The following is an 18,102-nucleotide window of genomic DNA, read 5'->3' on the forward strand; positions in this document are numbered from 1 at the left end:
AAATAACTTTGCTAATATTGCATACCTTGTGATGCATCATCTCTAAATCCTAGTTGCCTCATCTGTTTAAAAAAAAAAGTGCTTCCTCTGGTCGATGTGAAAGGTAGCGTGCTCGGCACGGTGGTTCCGCTTTGTATGCTGTGGTGTTCTGGCAGAGTGGGTTGAATGTGTACTTTTGACATGCGGGTGTGTTTGGCTCAAGTGTTACTGTACCTGGTGGTGTAGTGCCTGCACTAAGTCTGTCCGTCCTCAGCTTTGCCCATCTCACGTCTCTCCTCCTCGTGACTTCCCTCATCTTTCTTTAACGCTCCTCATCTGTAACTCCCCTGTTCTTGTTGCCCTTCCCCTCTAATTTTTTTTTTTACCCTGAAAGAAAGACATCACTGACTGTGGATCTCACTGGAAGAGCTCCCTGCCATGGATTCCTGTCTCCTAGCCAGGAAGGAAGGTAGATGGAAGTAGGGGAGAATGTGCTGTGTCCAGCCAGGTCAGAGCTCTGAGATAAAGGTGCCTCATTCCAGTGGCGCTGGAGGGCAGACAGGGTGGCCAGAAGAGCCAGGTTAGGGGTGTAAAGTCTGACTGACTTGTCTTGGGGCCTGAATCTAAACACCCTCGGGGGACTTTCGGAACTGGACTCTTCTGGCCTGGTGGAAGGGCACTGGGTTTTCAACTGGATACATTAGGGTTCGTGTCAAAGATGTTTTCCTGTCTCTATAATCCTTAAGAGCAGAAAAACAGACTGGACAAAACAAGGCTTTCACAGTGAGAACAGGTTGTATTCAAATTGGAATACCTTTGAACAAGTAGAATCTGATTGTGACAGCAGTAAATTTAACCCGGGAAGCGGAAGCTGATCTCTCTCTCTGCCCGTGAAGCTGACGCACATGAAGACTGGAAGTGCTTTTCTAATAGAATAATAGAGCTGGTTTCCAATTGAGAAAAAAACCCCAATATTTCCACATAGATGCATACATTCAAAAAACACCTTTCCAGCATTATCAAACCGGATATGAGTTTGTTTACAGATCGATTTTTTTTTTTTTTTTTTTTTTTTTTTGTGGTACCGGAATTCAACTTGGAACCTTGTACTTGCCAGGCAGGCCCTTACCCCACTGAGCTAGCTCCCCGGCCCTCAGATTGATTCTCAAGAATGCGTATGAAGGTATTTATAAGTACTTGTTATTCTCACACCTCAAAAACATATTTTTTTGTAGCTGGAAAAATTGTGCACAAATAAAAGGTTTTGATGATGATGCTGAAAATGAATACTAATTTTGTAATTTTATTAGCAAAATGGCCTTCATTTTCAGTCTTTTATTTTATGTTGGTGCTTATTTTTAAAACCTCACTTTAATTTTATCTGCAAAATAATACAAAAATGATTGATTTTACATTTGTTTGTTTGTTTATTTATTTATTTATGGTACCAGGGATTGAAGTCAGGACCCTGTGCTTGCCAGGAAGGCACTTATTCTACTGAGTTATCTCCCTGACCCACTACAAATTTATTTATTATGGGTATTAAATTTTTGTGTTTAGATACAGTAAATACTTGGTTTCAGTGATACTTAACACTTTTAAGTAAAATACTAGTGTTGCTATCCAAATTAAGCCTTTGCGTGCGATGCTGGTGCTGCATGGTCGCCGAGGCGTGCTTGAGCTGACAGAGGACTCTGCCAGATGGAGGGAGCTGTGGAAGTACATTCTAGGCAGAACTTTCCAGATAAGAAACAGCATAGCGACTGTGCACATCTGAAAGAAAAGGTGAGGAGAGTGGAGTGGAAGAGAAAGGGCTGCGCGAGGGGCTGTGGCGGGCTGTGGCTGGCAGCTGGCTGGAGGGGCTTGGGAGCCCCGAGAAGGGCTCAAGTGTGGGGCTGGCCAGACAGATTTGCACGTTAGAAGGACCATCAGGCTGATAGTGACTGTTAGGTAAAGCAAGCTAGTTACTACATTCCGATGAGTAGGATAAGTCAGAGACAGTAAGTTGGATTAAAAAAGAAGATTAGAGAAATATTTAGGAAGAAGCATTCACCAGCCATGGTGCTGGCCTTGCGTGAGCATCTGTGTGGATGTGGTAGCAGGCACTGGATTAGGGACCAAAGGGACAGCTATTCAGACAGGAAGATGGTGGCTTCATTTCTGCAGACTCCGTGGGGCAGAACTCCACCAGGCAGACATAGAGGCTTCGAGAAATCTGGGGAGTGGGTGTCCATTTTAGAACATGGTCAACATTGAGATGAACATTAAAGTTCTAAGAGTGGGTGGAAAACTGTGGTTAAAGGAAAATCAGGAGAGGGTGGTGGCATAGACATCAGGAATTAAGTAAGGGTGTCTCCAGAAAAGGCAGTAATCTCCTGTGCCAGAATTTATGGGTCGTTTGGAGTAAGGTGAGCACCAAGAGCACCACTTGTTTTGATTTGAAAGTAGTCATTGGTGACCACGCGCCAAAAGGCACCTCGCTCAGGGTTTCTCAGTGGAAGACAGGAAATGGAGGCCAGCTCATTAGTTCTGAGGAGTGATCAGGAGTTAAGGGTAAGCTGTCTAATGCAGGGGAGGAGCCTTCAGCCCAGTGGTGGTGGTATGAGTGTGTGAAAGACGGAGCTCAGGACATCATTCCTGGAAAGGTAGAACAAGCAGAGACCAGGTTGTCGTGGAGAATGGGCTCTGCCTTTTAGGAAGAAGGAAGCAAGGGTGGCTGCAGGTAAATTTGTGTGTGGTAGTGGGTAATGGTGAGGTTTGCTTTTGAACTGGCTGATTTTCTCTGTGATGTAGATAGCATTGTCATTAGCTGAGTTTGAAGAGAAAGTAGACGTGAGAGCTTGAAGGAGGACAGGGCATGTGTGAAGCACTAGCTCTGCAGAAGCAGAGGAAGGGAGGCGCCCGGGAAGCACTTGCGGACCACAAGAGGTGAGTGCACTGAACAACTGGTAACAGCCCTGTGTTTCTGCGAATTTGTCCAGCAGAGTAGCAGTCCCACCTTCCCTCCCTGCGATAGAAAAGGTGTTGCTTGAAGAGGTTTTAGGGTTGGGCTTCAGTGGAGGCTGTGAGGTACGAGGAATGGCCTGTAGAGGCCAACGTGCTCGCTCGTCTTTGATGTATCCACTGTTGCTCTGTGCTGCTATATTAAAATGTCCTCTGAGGTTGTTTAAGTATATTAATTAAAGCTCTTTGCTCCTTAGCAAATGGCCCCAGACTGCTGTCTTGTTTTTCTTTAAGTTCTTGTCCGCTTTTTTATACTATTTCTGTCTCCTCCCCTCTGTTTTCTTCCCTGTCGTCAGTTGTTCTATCACATTGCTGTCTGCATGCAAGTCTCTCCCAGCCCTACACCCCGGACTTTGTCAGCATCTGGACTTGTCACACCTCTGAATAGAGCCGTGGGCTTGAAGACCTGAGAGCCGAGCTTGTTAGAGTTGTGTGCAAAGTAAGAGTACACACCTGAGTGTGATTCGCGTGTGCTGTGCTTGAGGGCGCGCATAAGTGTCTGTACCTGAATCTCGTGACGTGTATCGGGTTGTTTCTCGGTTGTTCATATGAGATGTTTGTTGCCTGAACTTCCATTGTGTTTTTTTCTTATTTTGAACTTCCATGGACTATAATATTCTTAGAGAGCCTTCAATATTTATGATCATCATTTTTCTAATCATGCTTTAATACTTGCAAAGTATTTTTATATACATTATCTAAAAAGCTTTAAAGTCACATGATTAAACACATGGTGCTGCTCTTCATTATTATTCTCATGGATTTTCAAATGCTTGTATATTTTGTATGGAAATAACATGTATTCTCAAATATTTATGCATTTTGTATGCAAATAATGTATCATTTCACAACTTGGTCATTTAGCCATGTCACATGTAAATGAAATAAAGCAACATAAGGGACATATTTTGGAAAAATAAGTTATTTACTACCAGTTTTCATTTCTGTGTTGTGTGAACTTGCTCATCGTGAACATGTCATGCACATATCAACAATTTTAATGTTTTAACGAAGTATATACTTGGATGCCCAGGAAATACCACATTGACATTTTCTATCAGTTACTTGAATTTTGATTTCCACTTTCCTTCTTGTGGGACGGAAGGTCAGCTCCACGTCTGTCATTTGGGGACTCTTTTCCTACCCCCTCAGTTATACAGAGGTGGAGCATGGGCCCCTGAGTGCGTGGAGGAGGGGCCAGCCCCAGGGCTCTCCCATACCAGTTACCCAGGAGGATCCCACTGTCCCAGGCCCACTCTCTGAATGCTCTTTGTGCCCACTGCCTGGGAACTGCTGGGCTCCTGCTCCTGCCTCTGGGCCCCTGAAGGCCTTCCCCGGGGACTTCCCCGCCTCACACGGGGTACGTGGTTCAGGGCTACTCAGTCCTTCTCTTACATATCCTGCTCTTGTCTCTAACCCAGGATCATCACAGTCAGGGAAACCTCTCTCCTCAAACTCTGTGCTCAGTAGGTTTAGGATGTTTATTTTAAACAAAAGCTAAAAAACCTTGCCTGAGACAAGAAAGTACACACAGTGTTGCCCATTACAGTTGTGGCCCCAGAGATAAAAAAAACAGATTTCTTTTAGAAATCACTGTAGAATGGTAAGTTAAAAAGTAGTAAAAACTTACCAGGCCATCTCTGTTTGTGTTACCTCTTTTGGAAGGAAAGCTGTGTGGCTTTTGTTTTTATACCTTGGTGAGGCCTACTAATGTTTATTAAACTTGCCTACATTTTATTGATAGGGAGTAATTTCTGAGTGATCTTAAATGTTGAGCAGAATCTTAACATTTTCAAGGGTTAGTAAACTCTCTAATTATCTTTTCTCTTATTCTACCTAAGAACACTGGAACTATTTTGGGGCTGATGAGAATCTTGGTCCAGTGGCTGTGAGCATCCGAAGGGAAAAACCAGAAGAAATGAAAGAAAATGGATCTCCATACAACTACCGCATAATTTTTAGAACTAGTGAGGTAAGTTGCAAGGGAGAACCATTTTAGGCTTAATTGAAGTGGGGTGAAGTGGAGTAGTAGTGAGCAGTTGGGTTTTATGGTACATTGTTAGAAAGGTCCTTGCGATGAAAAGAAAGGGCTGTTTGTTGACCATAGTGGTGACGAAGGTGGACACCATGATTGGATCTGCGTCTTTTCTTTTAGCCTAGCTCTGGAGAGATGTGATGAGTGAGAGTTTTGCTTCAGAGAAAGCCACAGCCAAAATCTGCTCCAGTTGAATTGGAACTCCTCAGAGTCCAGTGGGATAAATTGCGTGTCTTATGCAGGCTGGATGGAAAGTACTTGGCTGCCCGCATGAGGAGGTGCCAGGCGCAACAGGGCGAGAAGAGGCCAGCTAAGCCTCAGCTCGGTCTTCCATGCTCCTTGTTAGTGCGTACCTTGAGCTAAGAAGACAGACTCTTCTTCCTCCTTTTGCTGTACCTAAGACCTGCTCTTAAAGACCTGGGACACAGTGTATTTGAACTAGAGGCTCTTTAGGGCTATAAATATACATAATAAATGAGTTTGTTTTAAAGTGAAGCTCTAGGGGCTGCTTCAGTCCCCAGTTTAAAAACAAAACGGAACAAACAACAACAACAAAAGACCTCTGGTTAGAAAAAGAAAAAGAAAAATAAAATAGCCAGCAAAGTTTTTCTTTTTTTCCTTTTTTTTAACTTGTGGATGGTTGAGACTATGAGATTCTTTTTTATCTTCTTTCTAAATATTTGTGTAATTGTTCTGGTTATCAATTTATTTTCTGTAAGATCCTAATTTATTCTAGGATTGTTCTTATGTATTGATGCCTTGAGAGAGCTAGTAAATAATGGTTTTCAAAGCTAAGTGTAAATAGGACATTTGGCTTTGTCTCCTCTGTCGAATGCCAGGCGACGGAGTGCTAGGAGTTGGTTCTACTTAGTAACTGCACCTAAGCCTGAACTCTGGGGAAATTAAAAATAAGGTTTTAAAGGCCAGGCTGGAATATGTAATGTGGTGCTCACGGTGCTAGCGTGCCCCCCAGCACCATCCTCCGTGTTGGGCTAGAGGCTGAGCTGGGCCACGGGAGAGTACCGTGTGTTGAGGTGGCCACTGCCCCTACCAGCCTCCCGCATCCACTGCCTCTGTGGTCTGCTCTGATTTCATTTCCGAGGATTTTTGTCCTCTCTGTCTTTCTCTTTTTCCTTTCCATGGCTGTCCCGTTTTAAGTCTCATCTTTGTCCTCTTCATGTCACTTGCTCCCTGGGTCATCCAGACTCCCGTACTTCTTTCCCCAGTTCTATCCCCAGTTGTTCCATCCAGAAACCTCAGTTACTTTACTCACTTACTTACTTTTCTTTTGACGACAGAGTCTCTCTGTATAGCCCAGGATGGCCTTGGTCTGGCCGTGTAGCTCATCCTGGCTTTGAACCAGCTGGGCAGCTCAGGCTGGTTTCGAGTGCTGGGGTTACAGCTAAGTGCCGCTGTGTCTGGCTCCCTCTGCTCTTGTTTCCCCTCAGCTCTTGATATAGGAATCTGAAATTCCCAATCTGGCCTGGATGAGTTCATGTTCTCTAAAACCGAAGAATGAATTTTAGGAACAAATGGAGGTTGAGGGTAAAACTTTATTGGAAAGGAAAGCTTCTGTCGGTGAGGCACAGAAGGGAGACCTGAGCAGGTTGCCCAGGAAGCTGTGTCTTTCAGATTATTTTTATAGGGCAAAACCATGTGGGGCTGAGATAGAGACAAAGGGGTTACGCTTAGGCAGATACAGGGTGGGACTAAACTATGATCAACAAATGGGATTACAAGCACCATTGCTCAGGTAAAATTGATTAGGCCCAGGACCAAATGGGGTAGCGAGTCACGTAGCAAGCAGGCATGAATGTAAAACAGGACCTTATCGGGAGGCCTTCAGACCATAATTCTTCCTGAGTAATGATCAATCCTGGATGCCGGTCTTTAGGTTCAATTTATAGCAGGGACCTCCATCCTTCCCACAGTTGTGAGGCGCCTGGCTGTTGTCATTTCCTTCGAGGGGCAGGCCCTGTGTGACTGCTTATAATTTTGTATCTAACCCAGACTGCCTGCAACACTCTCAAGTCTGGTCTGTCATCCACCCTTGTCAGTTTTTTGTTCCTAATAGCCCATCTGGAACTCAGCCATTCTGCTGGGCCTGAGCTCGGGCTGGACTGTGCTCTGAGAACTGCCTGCTGCTGCTCTGGAGCCCATCATCCTTTGTGCCCAGCAGCTCTCTTTGCAGTGGATCCAGATCTTGGTCCTCTTCAGTCTTTTAAGGGTTCTCCATCTCCTTCGAGTACAAGCCATGCTCTGTGCTTGCTCCTAAGACCTCACCTGCCTGCCCCCAGTTGCCTCTCCGCTCTCATCTTTGGCGCCCCTGGTGGCTCAGGCTTTCCCAGAGACACTGGCACCTCCGCAGGACACCTCCACCCCTACCTCCAGCAGCACCTCACCCAAACGCCTGTACATGGCTCAGCCCCCATTCCTTCTAGCCTTACTCGTAAAATCATAGGGGCTTTCCTTGGCCACTGGATCTTAATTTTTTCTCCCTCCCTATTGCATGTCCACTTCTGTGTTTATCTTTCATGAATACTTAACACTGTTGTACACACTGTTGTACATTTGCTTATTCTTATTGCTGTTTGTTTTCTCATTCTTCCACTAGAATGTAGACCCCGAAAAGGTGAAAGTCTCATCTGCCTTGTTTCTTGCTGCATGCTGAATAGCTAAAGCAGTGCCTTGGGGCTAGGCTGCGGCCTGGAGCGGAGCCCTTGCCTAGCATGGCCAAGGCCTAGGGTTCCTCAGCCCCAAAGAAAGAAAGCAATACATTGGCGGTTTTCTCCCTCATTCTCCCTTCTTCTTTCTGTGCTTTCTCCCTCCCTAGTTACCACCCTTTTCTTCCCATGTTTAATTGCCACTAACTTCTGTATAGTTTTTCTTTTCAACAAAAATAATCCTTAAATATATTAGTATATCTTTATGTAAGGCCTTTCTTAGAACATTTTTAACATAATAGACTTTGGACTTTGTGGAACAGTCTTTTCATGTATTTCCTTGAAGTGAGTTCCCTAGATGTGTTGTGGAATAACATTTATTTTTTTTTTAGAGGCTTCTCATGTAGTAAATACATTGAGGGAAAAAGAAAGATGGCCTTCACAATGACAGGTCCTGGCTTCCATAAAAGGCATCAGGGTAACAAGACACAAGTAGATCTCTTACTTCAGTGGTAGTATTCATTGCAAAGCCTAAATCAAAGAGACCACCGGCGTTGGCAGGCATGGTGGTCACAGCAGTCTTATGGCTCAGGTGAATTTGTGAACGTACAAGCCCACGGATTCATGGAGACTGTCTCCTTGTTTCCAGAAGTTATGGACAGAAACATCAGTACGTAATGCTAGCGATTTAGATGTAAAAACCAGCCCTTATTTTTCATCTGCTTTGAGTCTCAAGTTAGCTTCGTCTTGCTGTGGTGAAAGGTGCAGTGGTTTGCACTTCTCGTCTTGGTGTCTAAGCGTGGTTTCCCAGCTTTGTAGTTTCCTGTCAGAGGCAGAGGTTATCTCAGGCGAGGAAGAACAGCGTAGTTACTGAGCTCTTCAGCTGTTTCCTATGATTTAAAAAAAAACCACTTTCTGTCAAGTTAGATATAAAGTAATAGAAAAATAATGGCTTTTATGCATGTTATTTGAAATCACTCATAAATAAAGGCCTCTCACCAAATGAATAGGCCTCAAATACTTGTAGCACTTTTTCCTGCATTGAGAGTAGGGTGCTGCAAGCATTGGTGTTCCCGCCTGGCCTCTCTGGTGCCCGCCGGCTGGCAGGTGTCACCGGCTGCTTCTGTGAGCTCCCCTCCGGTTGTCATTTTTGTTGCTGACCATGCGCCATGCTTTTCCGCCTTTTTACCCGAACACAGTTTGAGCCTCCTGGCTGTGTTCTCCACTCCCAGTTAATTTTCATATTTCATCTTCAACATGTTAGTTTGGAAAGTGCGTAATGTCGCCCCGTGTGAATATGGCGAGTTGGCCTGGTGTGGCCAGGGCAGTGCACGCCACGCAGCCAGCCGTGTCCTCCCCTCTGGAGCTCACGGCATCGCTGCTCCTCCTCCAGGCCTTCTCAGGCCCGGCTGGAGCGCTCGCCCCGTCCCACTCGCTCTGGGTTTCTCTGCTCGGTAGCTTAGCGCCTGCTCTGGCCTTTTCCCCTTGTAGAAACTGTCTCTGTGTCCTGCCGCTCCTTCTGTGCTGCTGCTGCTGCTGCTGCTCCCCCGGCCGCTCCTCTTCTCCTGAGCCTCGGCGAAGCTTTCTCCAGCTTTGGGCTGCCCTGCTTCTGCCCTGCTTTCCTTGGTGGTGATCTTGCCCTGTGTGTCGCCGGGTCCCCCTGCCCCGTCCCCGTGAGCACCCAGCACGCACTGCTCCTTGAGCTGGAGCAGCAGAGCACCTCAGTGCCCCAGGCCCGTGCACATGCCTTCAGTCTAGGGCACGTGCTTCTGTCACCAACATTCAAATTACGTTGACAATTTGCCATATGAAAAGTTTTGGCAGTTAAGACTACTTTAGGCTTCATTTCTGGCAAACTTGTGTGCAGCAAATCATTATGCAGAGAAACGTCTCTGCTGAAGTTTGTATTTCCTGACGGGAAGGTATTTTAAGAAATGAGGGAAATACACTTTCCAGTGCTGTGGACCGTGGAGCTGTATTAAATTCGTTGTCCTGTTATAGTTGTATTTTAGGGTATGGACAGTTAATGCTTGTCTGGCCTGTACTGAAAAATTTAAAGCTTTGTAACACCAAAGCATATTTATTCCTGAAATATTGTGTGGGTTAATTTCTTGTTGAGAATGCTGATTGTGTAGCCATGCAGGAATCTTCTTACTGAGCTTTTTAAAGGGGCTGTTACTTGGTGCTTAGGTAAATCTCTCTGGAGACTGGATCATGAGTTCTTGGAGTTTGTGGGATTTTTCGAAATTATTGACCTTGCTTTTCATATGCACCTACTGTAAGTGGCTCTCCCTCCTCCTCCCCCACTGGCTTACCCAAGCACAAGTCACTCCTAGCTCTGCAGGGAGCTGTGGTCTCGGCCTTCAGTCCCGCGCCGAGATGGTCAGCAGCCCCGGGCTCCGTTGAAGTCTCATGTCACTTCTCTCTCTCCTCAGCTCATGACCTTGAGAGGGTCTGTCCTAGAAGACGCCATTCCCTCCACGGCAAAGCACTCGAGCGCCAGAGGGCTGCCGCTGAAAGAGGTGCTGGAGCACGTGGTCCCCGAGCTCAGCGTCCAATGCCTGCGCTTGGCCTTCAACACCCCCAAAGTCACGGAGCAGCTCATGAAGCTGGACGAGCAGGGGGTGAGTATGGCTGTGCAGAGGCGGGTCCTGCTGTCGCTCACCTGTGCCGGGTAAAGAGACTCTGCCTGCACTCATGAGAGTTGCAGGTGTCTGGGAGTCAGTCTTCACAGTGATCAGAGCAGTGATAAATGTGATGCTGTTCGTGTTAATCCTTAAAAACTATGCTCTACTGGGTGTGGTGGTGCATACCTATAATCCCCGCACTCAGGAGCCTGAGGCAGAAGGATTGCTGTGAGTCTGAGGCCAGCCTATACTCCACTGTGAGACCCTGTCTCAAAACCCCCGAAAACCCATAACTTGAAATATTAGGAATTTCATTATCTAGTCAGCTCATCTTTTTAATTACATGGCCAATGCAGCTACTTTTTAATTGGCTGTTTCCACCACTTTTCAGTACTTACTTTAGAAGCACATCTGTCTCATCTCTGTACAAGGAGAATAAAAGGTTAGCATGTCAAGCCCTATCTTAACCTGCCAGAGGTTGTGGTCTAAAAATTTTCAGTGGGGATCCTGCATATCTGAGAGACACTGCATTGCTAGTCCGTGCTAAAATGAGAAAAATAAATAAATAAACACCGCAGATTTGCACTTATTGTATGTAGATAGTACAATTTTAACTTATTTTCATTTATAACCTAGAACTTATTAAATATGGAAATGTTTCCCAGAGTTTATGGCAGCAGTCCTGCATAGTATGCTATTGATCGTCTCACTGTTGTGTAACCCCCGGCTTGGCTTCAGCGTTAGGGCCTGACATCAGTTACACACAAGTGTGGCTACTTGTGACCTTTTTTTCCCCCAAAGTTTCAATTGTACTTTATTTCTTCAGTAGGCCATATTTTAGTGGATACTCAGCGCTTTTACTTGGCACCAATTGTGACTTATTTAGCAATAATTTAGCTGTATCAGATCAGCTGGCGTGATTACTGATCTCTCCATTCCTTGGGGTGCCTCTGCCAACAGGAGGAAGGTTCCGTCTTTTCCAGTTTGTGTTGCTGTGTAGGTCCATGCAGCTATACAGAATGCGGCTCCGCCAACTGGGATAGCATCACCATACTTGTCACGGAAACCAGGTGTACGTTGTGGTGGCTCTGCCTTGCTGCCATTTGTTGAATGCTTCTGACTGGAAGCTTTTTAAAGGGACTGTTGCTCCACTGACCGTGGAGTTGAAGTTGAAGCTGTAGTCACTGCAGCTGCTGGCTCAGTGCACAGGACTTCCAGATACCCTTGCAAAGAGCAACTTGTAACCCTGAAGCTGTGCACCAATACACATAACGATACCAAGACGTGAGTGATTGTGTCTCAGCTAAACCAGGACTCCAGAGGCTTATGGTATTCACACTTGTGTAATAATACAATGCTGAGGACGTGGAAACATGCAGGAAGTGTTAGCTGTTGCTGATAACTATGGTAACTGCTAGCCCCTTCACGTGCTGCCTCATCATCCTATAAACAGGGCCCAGGAGATAGTTCAGTAGAATAAGCACTTGCCTGGCAAGCTCAGGCCCCTGAGTTCAGTCCCCGGTACCGCAAAAAAAAAATCCTTATAAACAGCCCAGGAGAGATGCTGCAGATAATATTCTGTGCTTTCCAAATATGCCTGACTGTCTCAAGTGTAATGAACGTTTTTGAGTACCGAAAATGGACTTTACACTCTTTAAATACTCTAGAGGATAAATAGGCTAGTAGAGGTGAAAGCCAAAGGAAGCAAGTTGCGAGTGATCACAGAGTTGGCATGAGAGTCACCTTGGGGAGAAGAGGACTTCTTGGAGCCTGCCAGTAAGGAGGGTAGGCGAGACTCAGGACAGGAAGAACAGAGTGCAGAGGAGAAAAGCACTGTGTACTCACGGGGCAGCGAGGGTTCTGGCGGGCAGGCGTGCACAGCACATACAAGAGAGTGATAGAAGGTGATTTGGGTTAGCAGTGCTGTTGGGAGCCGGGAGTGCGTTCTCAGGGGTCGTGTTAGTGAGTCCGTCAAATCCTGCCATGTAGGGCCCCTTATTTTTCATGTTTCACACACCGGTGCAGCAGGGCACACAGAACTTGCTCCAGTTGGGATCTGTGGAGCCTGGTCGTGAGCCCAGGCACAGGACTACCCAGCCCACGCTCTTAGGCAGTGGGCTCCATGCCCCTCCGCCGCCCGCCCTGAGTGGCTGAGAAGCTGTGCACTGGTGGCTCAGGTCTCTCCGATGCAGGCTTCAGTGCCCAGTAGTAAGCATGATATGTTAAACTCCAATAAAATTGAAGCTGGCTTTTAAATACTTAAATTACAATTGCCAGTTTGCAGTAGAGAAAATAGGCTGGGCTGTTTCTATGAAGAAATTTTGTGTTTCATGCTAGTGGTTTGCCTGAAAGATTATCTTTATTTTTCTAAATATTTAAAATGCATCAAATGAAAACATTTACTAGATTTTCAGTTTTTAAAAGTTAGCCTTTAGATGATTGTACTTCCAGTCACAGGAAAAGTAATTTGAGTTCGATCTGCGGCACATGTCAGAGGGACGAAAGGCAAACAGCAGCGCTGTCTTGGGGACGCATAGTGCTGCTCTTCCCAGGAACGTGAATGGGATTCTCTGACTTCTCCTACTCTTTGCCATATTGCACGATTTTGTGAGGATAAATGAGTTTGGCGAGTCACTTTCTTTGATTTAGGGAGCTAATTTTGAAAGACGACCCATAGGGGAAACGTTCTTTCTAAAACCTGTTTCTGTGAATGGCAGCTTGGCAGGATCACAGGCATCTGCAGATCCTCAGTCTTCCTTCAGAGTAGGTCAGTGGTGATGCCTGTTCCAAGCCCAGATGGCTGTCAGGCTGGCCCTGGGCGGCTTGTAAGCCTGGATGTGCGGTCCCAGGGAGGAAGCACGCGTGGCTACCATCAGTTAGGCAAGGAAGGCAGCGGGGCAGCCGTTGGTCCCCTCTTGCAAGCAGTGACTCTGCTGGGCCTTCCATGTGCTTTTAAAATAAAAAGTTAGGGCCAGCCAGCCAGCTCAGCAGACTAAAGCACCTACTTAGGCAGACACAGGGACCTTGCTGGCTCTGCCCCTGGGGTGCACTAAGAGGGCCATTGAGACTGGGCGTGGTGGCGCACACCTGTAATCCAAGCTCTTGGGAGGCTGAAAACAAGAGGATCGCTGAGTCCAATCTGTGTAGAGAGACCCTGTAGACCCTGTACGAAATACTTTTTTTTAAAAAAAGTTAAACTAGTTTACTGCAGAGATTTGAATAGCTAATACTTTTGAAAGGTCCAAAAGTCAAAACAACATGACTGGTTTACATTGAGAAGTCTCATTTCCACCCCTTTTGTATTATCGCCCTCTCTGCTGACCCATTAGATGCAGCATTCTTAGGTGTCCTTGTTCAGATAATGCCAATGTGTATGTGCAGATTTATTTCTGTGCCATCTTACACGGAATATAGCTGCTGTAGACCCTACCGGTTTTACAATGTATTTTGGAGCTCTTTTTGTGTCACCGAATAGAAAGGGTTCCCATGATTTTTTACGGCTGCGTAGTATTCCTTTGTATTGCTTAGTTCACTTGACTCCACCATTTGCTCTTCTGATGGGCAGTGGGGTTGATTGCAATTTTTATTATAAAGTAACGCAATAGGGTCTTTCCCGTGTAATTGAAGTTCATCTCCATGACCTAACGAATTAAGCATGTATTACCAATTTAATGCCTCTTAAGAAGCTTTTTTATTTTTGTGAGAAATTTGCACAACTTATTGTTAGGTGAGGTTATTATGTGTGTAGAATATTTCCCGTACATTATGCCAAAGATAAAAATAAATTAGAGTGTCTGCACATACATATAAATAGTGTGAAAATATCTGTCAATTAAAAAAACACGAAACTTATGCCCAGAATCCATATGTCATTTTCTAAAGCAGTTAGATTTTTGTTAGTAATTTCCAGTGTGGATATGATTTCAATTTAGCATTTATGCTCGCAGAAGTGACTTTTTTCCAGTTTTTTTTTGTTGTCCTTGAGGACAATACAGAGATTTATCCTCAAGAAATAGTTAAAAGTTATGCTTAAGAAGACCAAAGTAAATGCTGCCAAAGTATGATTCAGATTTAAAGACAAAAGACCAAAGCCTTCACTTCTGCTAAGAACAGAGGAGCTTGTCACACTGAAGGTAATGGAGAAAGCTTGGACGATGCAGCTGCAGGCTGAGCGGGAGCCGTGGCTTCTACACGGGCGGGCTCCGTGCGTTTGGCCAGCCACATTCTTTTTTGCTTTGGGCAGCTAGTTTTGAACAGTGATGCCTGCGGGGAGCCCTCTTTCCAAAGCTAGTGTACCTCTACCTGGCCTGCCTGGGGCTCAACAGACGCCAGTAGGGCTTCAGAACCTGTGCTCCTGCTTTTCCTTTTCTTCTTGCCTGAGACAGCCAACACTCCTGGGCAGTAAGTAGAAAACAAAAAGAATCCCAAGTGTGACGGAGCAGCAGACTGGCCGGGAGCCTGCCCCTGAGCAGTGGTGCGGTGCTGAGGTATCCAGTGCGCTTTTTTGCTCTTCTATCCTAACTTTCGCACCAGAGAAGCCAGCATGCTGGAAATCCCAGTAAGCCAAAAGCCCTCTATGGTCAAACATAGGGGCAGAAAACTTCTACAGAACAATCTGTGTACTCCACCTGAGTACCACAAAAACAGCAAAGAGCTGCAGCTGCCTGCCGCCCTCCTGAGTCCCTGCTAGAGAGGGCCACTGAGGAGCAGGAGCTTCCCCTGTGTGCAGTGGTGTTGACGCCCCGCCCCCACTCCCTCTGGTGGCATCAGAGGAGGCGAGTGCAGGCAGGACTGCAGTGCAGGCAGCAGTCGCGGGCCTCCAGCCCTCCTGCTGAGTCGGTGAGGGTGAGGATCACACGGAGCATGAGAGTAAGGCACCTCTGCCTGGTCAGCAGAGCCTTGCAGGGGACTGGAGGCCCCGGAGATGGCGCAGTAGAACACCCGCTCGCCTGGCAAGCAAAAGGGCCTGAGTTCAATCCCCGGTTCTGCCAAAAAAAAAAAAAAAAGGTAGAGGAACCCAGCTTTCAACCCATCTGGCTCTGCCCCTCCCCTTAGCCAGGTGTAGTAAAGGAGACCTGCTCTTACAGAAGACTCCAGGCTCGAGTGAGGCTGGAGCCTTGAAGGGCCCAGATTTGAAGGGACACTCGGTCGTACTAACTTGAGCAAAACAGCGTCTGAAAGTGGAAAAGACAAAACGTGTGAACCTTGGGATGACCTAAAAGTTAGAATGGTTCTGGACAGCCACTGAACACGTCAGCAAGCTTTTAACAAGCAAGATTTTTTTTAACTTACAAAAAAGTAAGTCCGTATTAGATTTCTCATCAGAAACAATGGAAGACAGGAGGTATCAATAAAACACAAATGGAAATGTTAGAACTGGTAAATACAATAATACTAATTTTTAAAAGCTCAATAGATACGCTCAGCAGCAAAATGGAAAGGCCAAAAGAAAGAATCAGTGACAGATCAGCAAGTTTGAAGAACAGGGAGTGACCTTACAACAAAAATGCAGCCTCAGGTCTGTGCACTATAAGAAAACAGTAACAGTTACACCAGTGGAGTTAGTCTGGGAAGGAGAGAGATAAGGCTGTCTTTGAAAGAGCATTCAGAGCAATAGCTAAAATTGTTCCAACCTTGGGAAAAGACATAAATCTGCAGATTCAAGAACCCAAGGGCTGGCCAAATAGCTTAGTGGATTAAAGCACCTGCAAGCAGGTGCAGGGACGGAGATTCGATCCCCGGGCCTGCCGTGCTGGTCCCACCCCCAGGGTACACTCAGCTGGCAATTGAGACTGGGTGCGGTGGCACACACCTGTAATCCCAGCACTTGGGAGGCTGTAAATAGGCGGATCGCTATGAGTCTGATCTAGTAGTGAGACCCTGAACACCCTATACACCATTCCCTAACATGTGGGTGTGTGTGTGGGTATATATCCCAAGAAAACACTTAATGGACTAAATCTAAGGAAGTCCACAACAAAGATACCGTAGTTGTAATTTTGAACACTAAAGACAGAAAAAAGAAATTTTGAAAGCAAATGAGTAATGACATACTGAATAATAAAGAAGAGAGATTTCTCATCAAAACAATGGAAAATTAGAAGGAAGAAAATGATGTGGCAATTTTTAAAAACTGGAAGAAAAGAACTTTCAACCCAGAATTCGGTAATCAAGGAAAATGAAGGACAAACCCAGATGTTGTCAGTGAAGGAAACCTTAAGGACGTTGGCCACGAGCCAACACACCCTGAACGTGTGCTGAAGCGCGTCTTCTCAAGCAGGAAGGAGATGGCTAAGGAAGGAATCTTGGCACTTCCAGAGGAAAGAATCCAGAGAGTGAAACGTTAGCTCAGCGCTTTGCCGTGGAATGTGTATATCATTTTAATAATTGAAACAAAAGCTGCAACACTGCCAGAGACGTGCATTGTGTATACCGACATTGTGGAATTATTTTCTCAGTGGGCAAAAGCAAAGCGCCTCCGGGGAAGTACAGTTTCTGCGCTTCACTGTAGTTGGTAAAGTGTGCCCTGACAGACAGTCGTCAGATACCTGCGTGTAGAGCCGTGTGACGCCACAGCGGCTGTGAAAAGGTGAGCCCAGAAACACCGACTTGTGGCAGAACATCGTAGAACTTTAAAAATTACTGTGTGCTCAGGGAGAATAAAGACTAAACGAAGAGGGGATTTCACTGACCTTATCAGACCCAAAAGCTACAACCCTTGTTGCATAGATCCTGCTTTACCTTGGTCTTAACCGTCCAGCAGAAAAGTATAAAAACGAAATATAAGAAATTAAGCCATGCTGTTATGTTGAGCTGTAGGGGACTCAGGTCAACAATTTCTGACACTGCCAGTCAGGCGGAAGACCCAATACTACTATGGACTACTGGACTCTTTTAGGATATTTTGCTGAGTTTACACACCTATAATATTCAGATAATAGAACTTGACCAAAAAAACCGTATACAGATAAATGTCCATTTTGTATCTGTGTATTCAAAATCGTTAGGATAGACATATAGTTACATTCTCTTAATGAATAGAGGGATTTGTTGTAATAGTGCTTGTAAATAAGATATCATGTCTGCATCTTGTACAGTGAATAACTACTAGGAAGACAGTATGCAATGTGTTGATTATTGAAACTGTCCTACCAGTTTGATTTGAAACTGTCTCATTGCTATTTGTTTCTCAGTAAAATTATGGGAAAAAAAAACACTAAATGAAAACAGAAGAAACAAAACGTAAAATTTAAGCCCTGACACATCAATCTTTTATTTGTCTGTAAGTATGTAAATATACTAAAGGACAAATTGGCAGAGTGAACAAAAAAATAAAATGTTTATCCAATTGTGTGACCTATAGCCTTGTTCAGAAAACAGCGAGAATTGAAATGTGACGGCAAAGCACCAGAGTACACAGTGCACACGCAGATCAGAAGAGGGCTGGGCTGTGTGCACTAGCAGATGGAGTATGGCTCAGAGCAGAGCAGAGCACCTGGGCCAGAAGGAGGAGTTACAGGATGATGAAAGTGTCATTCTGCCAAAAAGACAAGGCAGCGTGAATGCCAGTGAGCCAGTCAGAGCGCTAATAAGGTAAAACTGACAAAACTAAACAAATAGATCTACAATTAGTGTGAATAATTTCTTTCAACAATAATAGGAAGGGCTGGTGAGATGGCTCAGTGGTCTAAAGCACCTAGCTAAGCTAAAGCACAGAGACCAAGGTTCAATCCCCCAGCACCACATGCCAGCCAGCCCCGCCCCCTGGTGGGCTGAGCTGGCCACACACACACAC

The 18,102-nt window shown here is 45.5% G+C and overlaps 1 protein-coding gene across 6 annotated transcripts in view; it reads left to right on the forward strand.

Annotated features, from left to right (window-relative positions):
* Sipa1l1 (signal induced proliferation associated 1 like 1) overlaps positions 1–18,102 on the forward strand; it is a 367,745-nt gene that overhangs the window by 240,917 nt on the left and 108,726 nt on the right. For all 6 annotated transcript variants that reach the window (XM_023703289.1, XM_023703287.1, XM_023703294.1 and 3 more), the window contains 2 exons: positions 4,824–4,954; positions 10,116–10,304. In XM_023703289.1, coding sequence (XP_023559057.1) covers positions 4,824–4,954; positions 10,116–10,304 — 320 coding nt within the window. The remainder of the gene's footprint in view (positions 1–4,823; positions 4,955–10,115; positions 10,305–18,102) is intronic.

Source organism: Octodon degus, unplaced genomic scaffold (genome assembly GCF_000260255.1).
Source record: "Octodon degus isolate 3935 unplaced genomic scaffold, OctDeg1.0 scaffold00007, whole genome shotgun sequence".
Lineage (NCBI taxonomy): Eukaryota > Metazoa > Chordata > Mammalia > Rodentia > Octodontidae > Octodon > Octodon degus.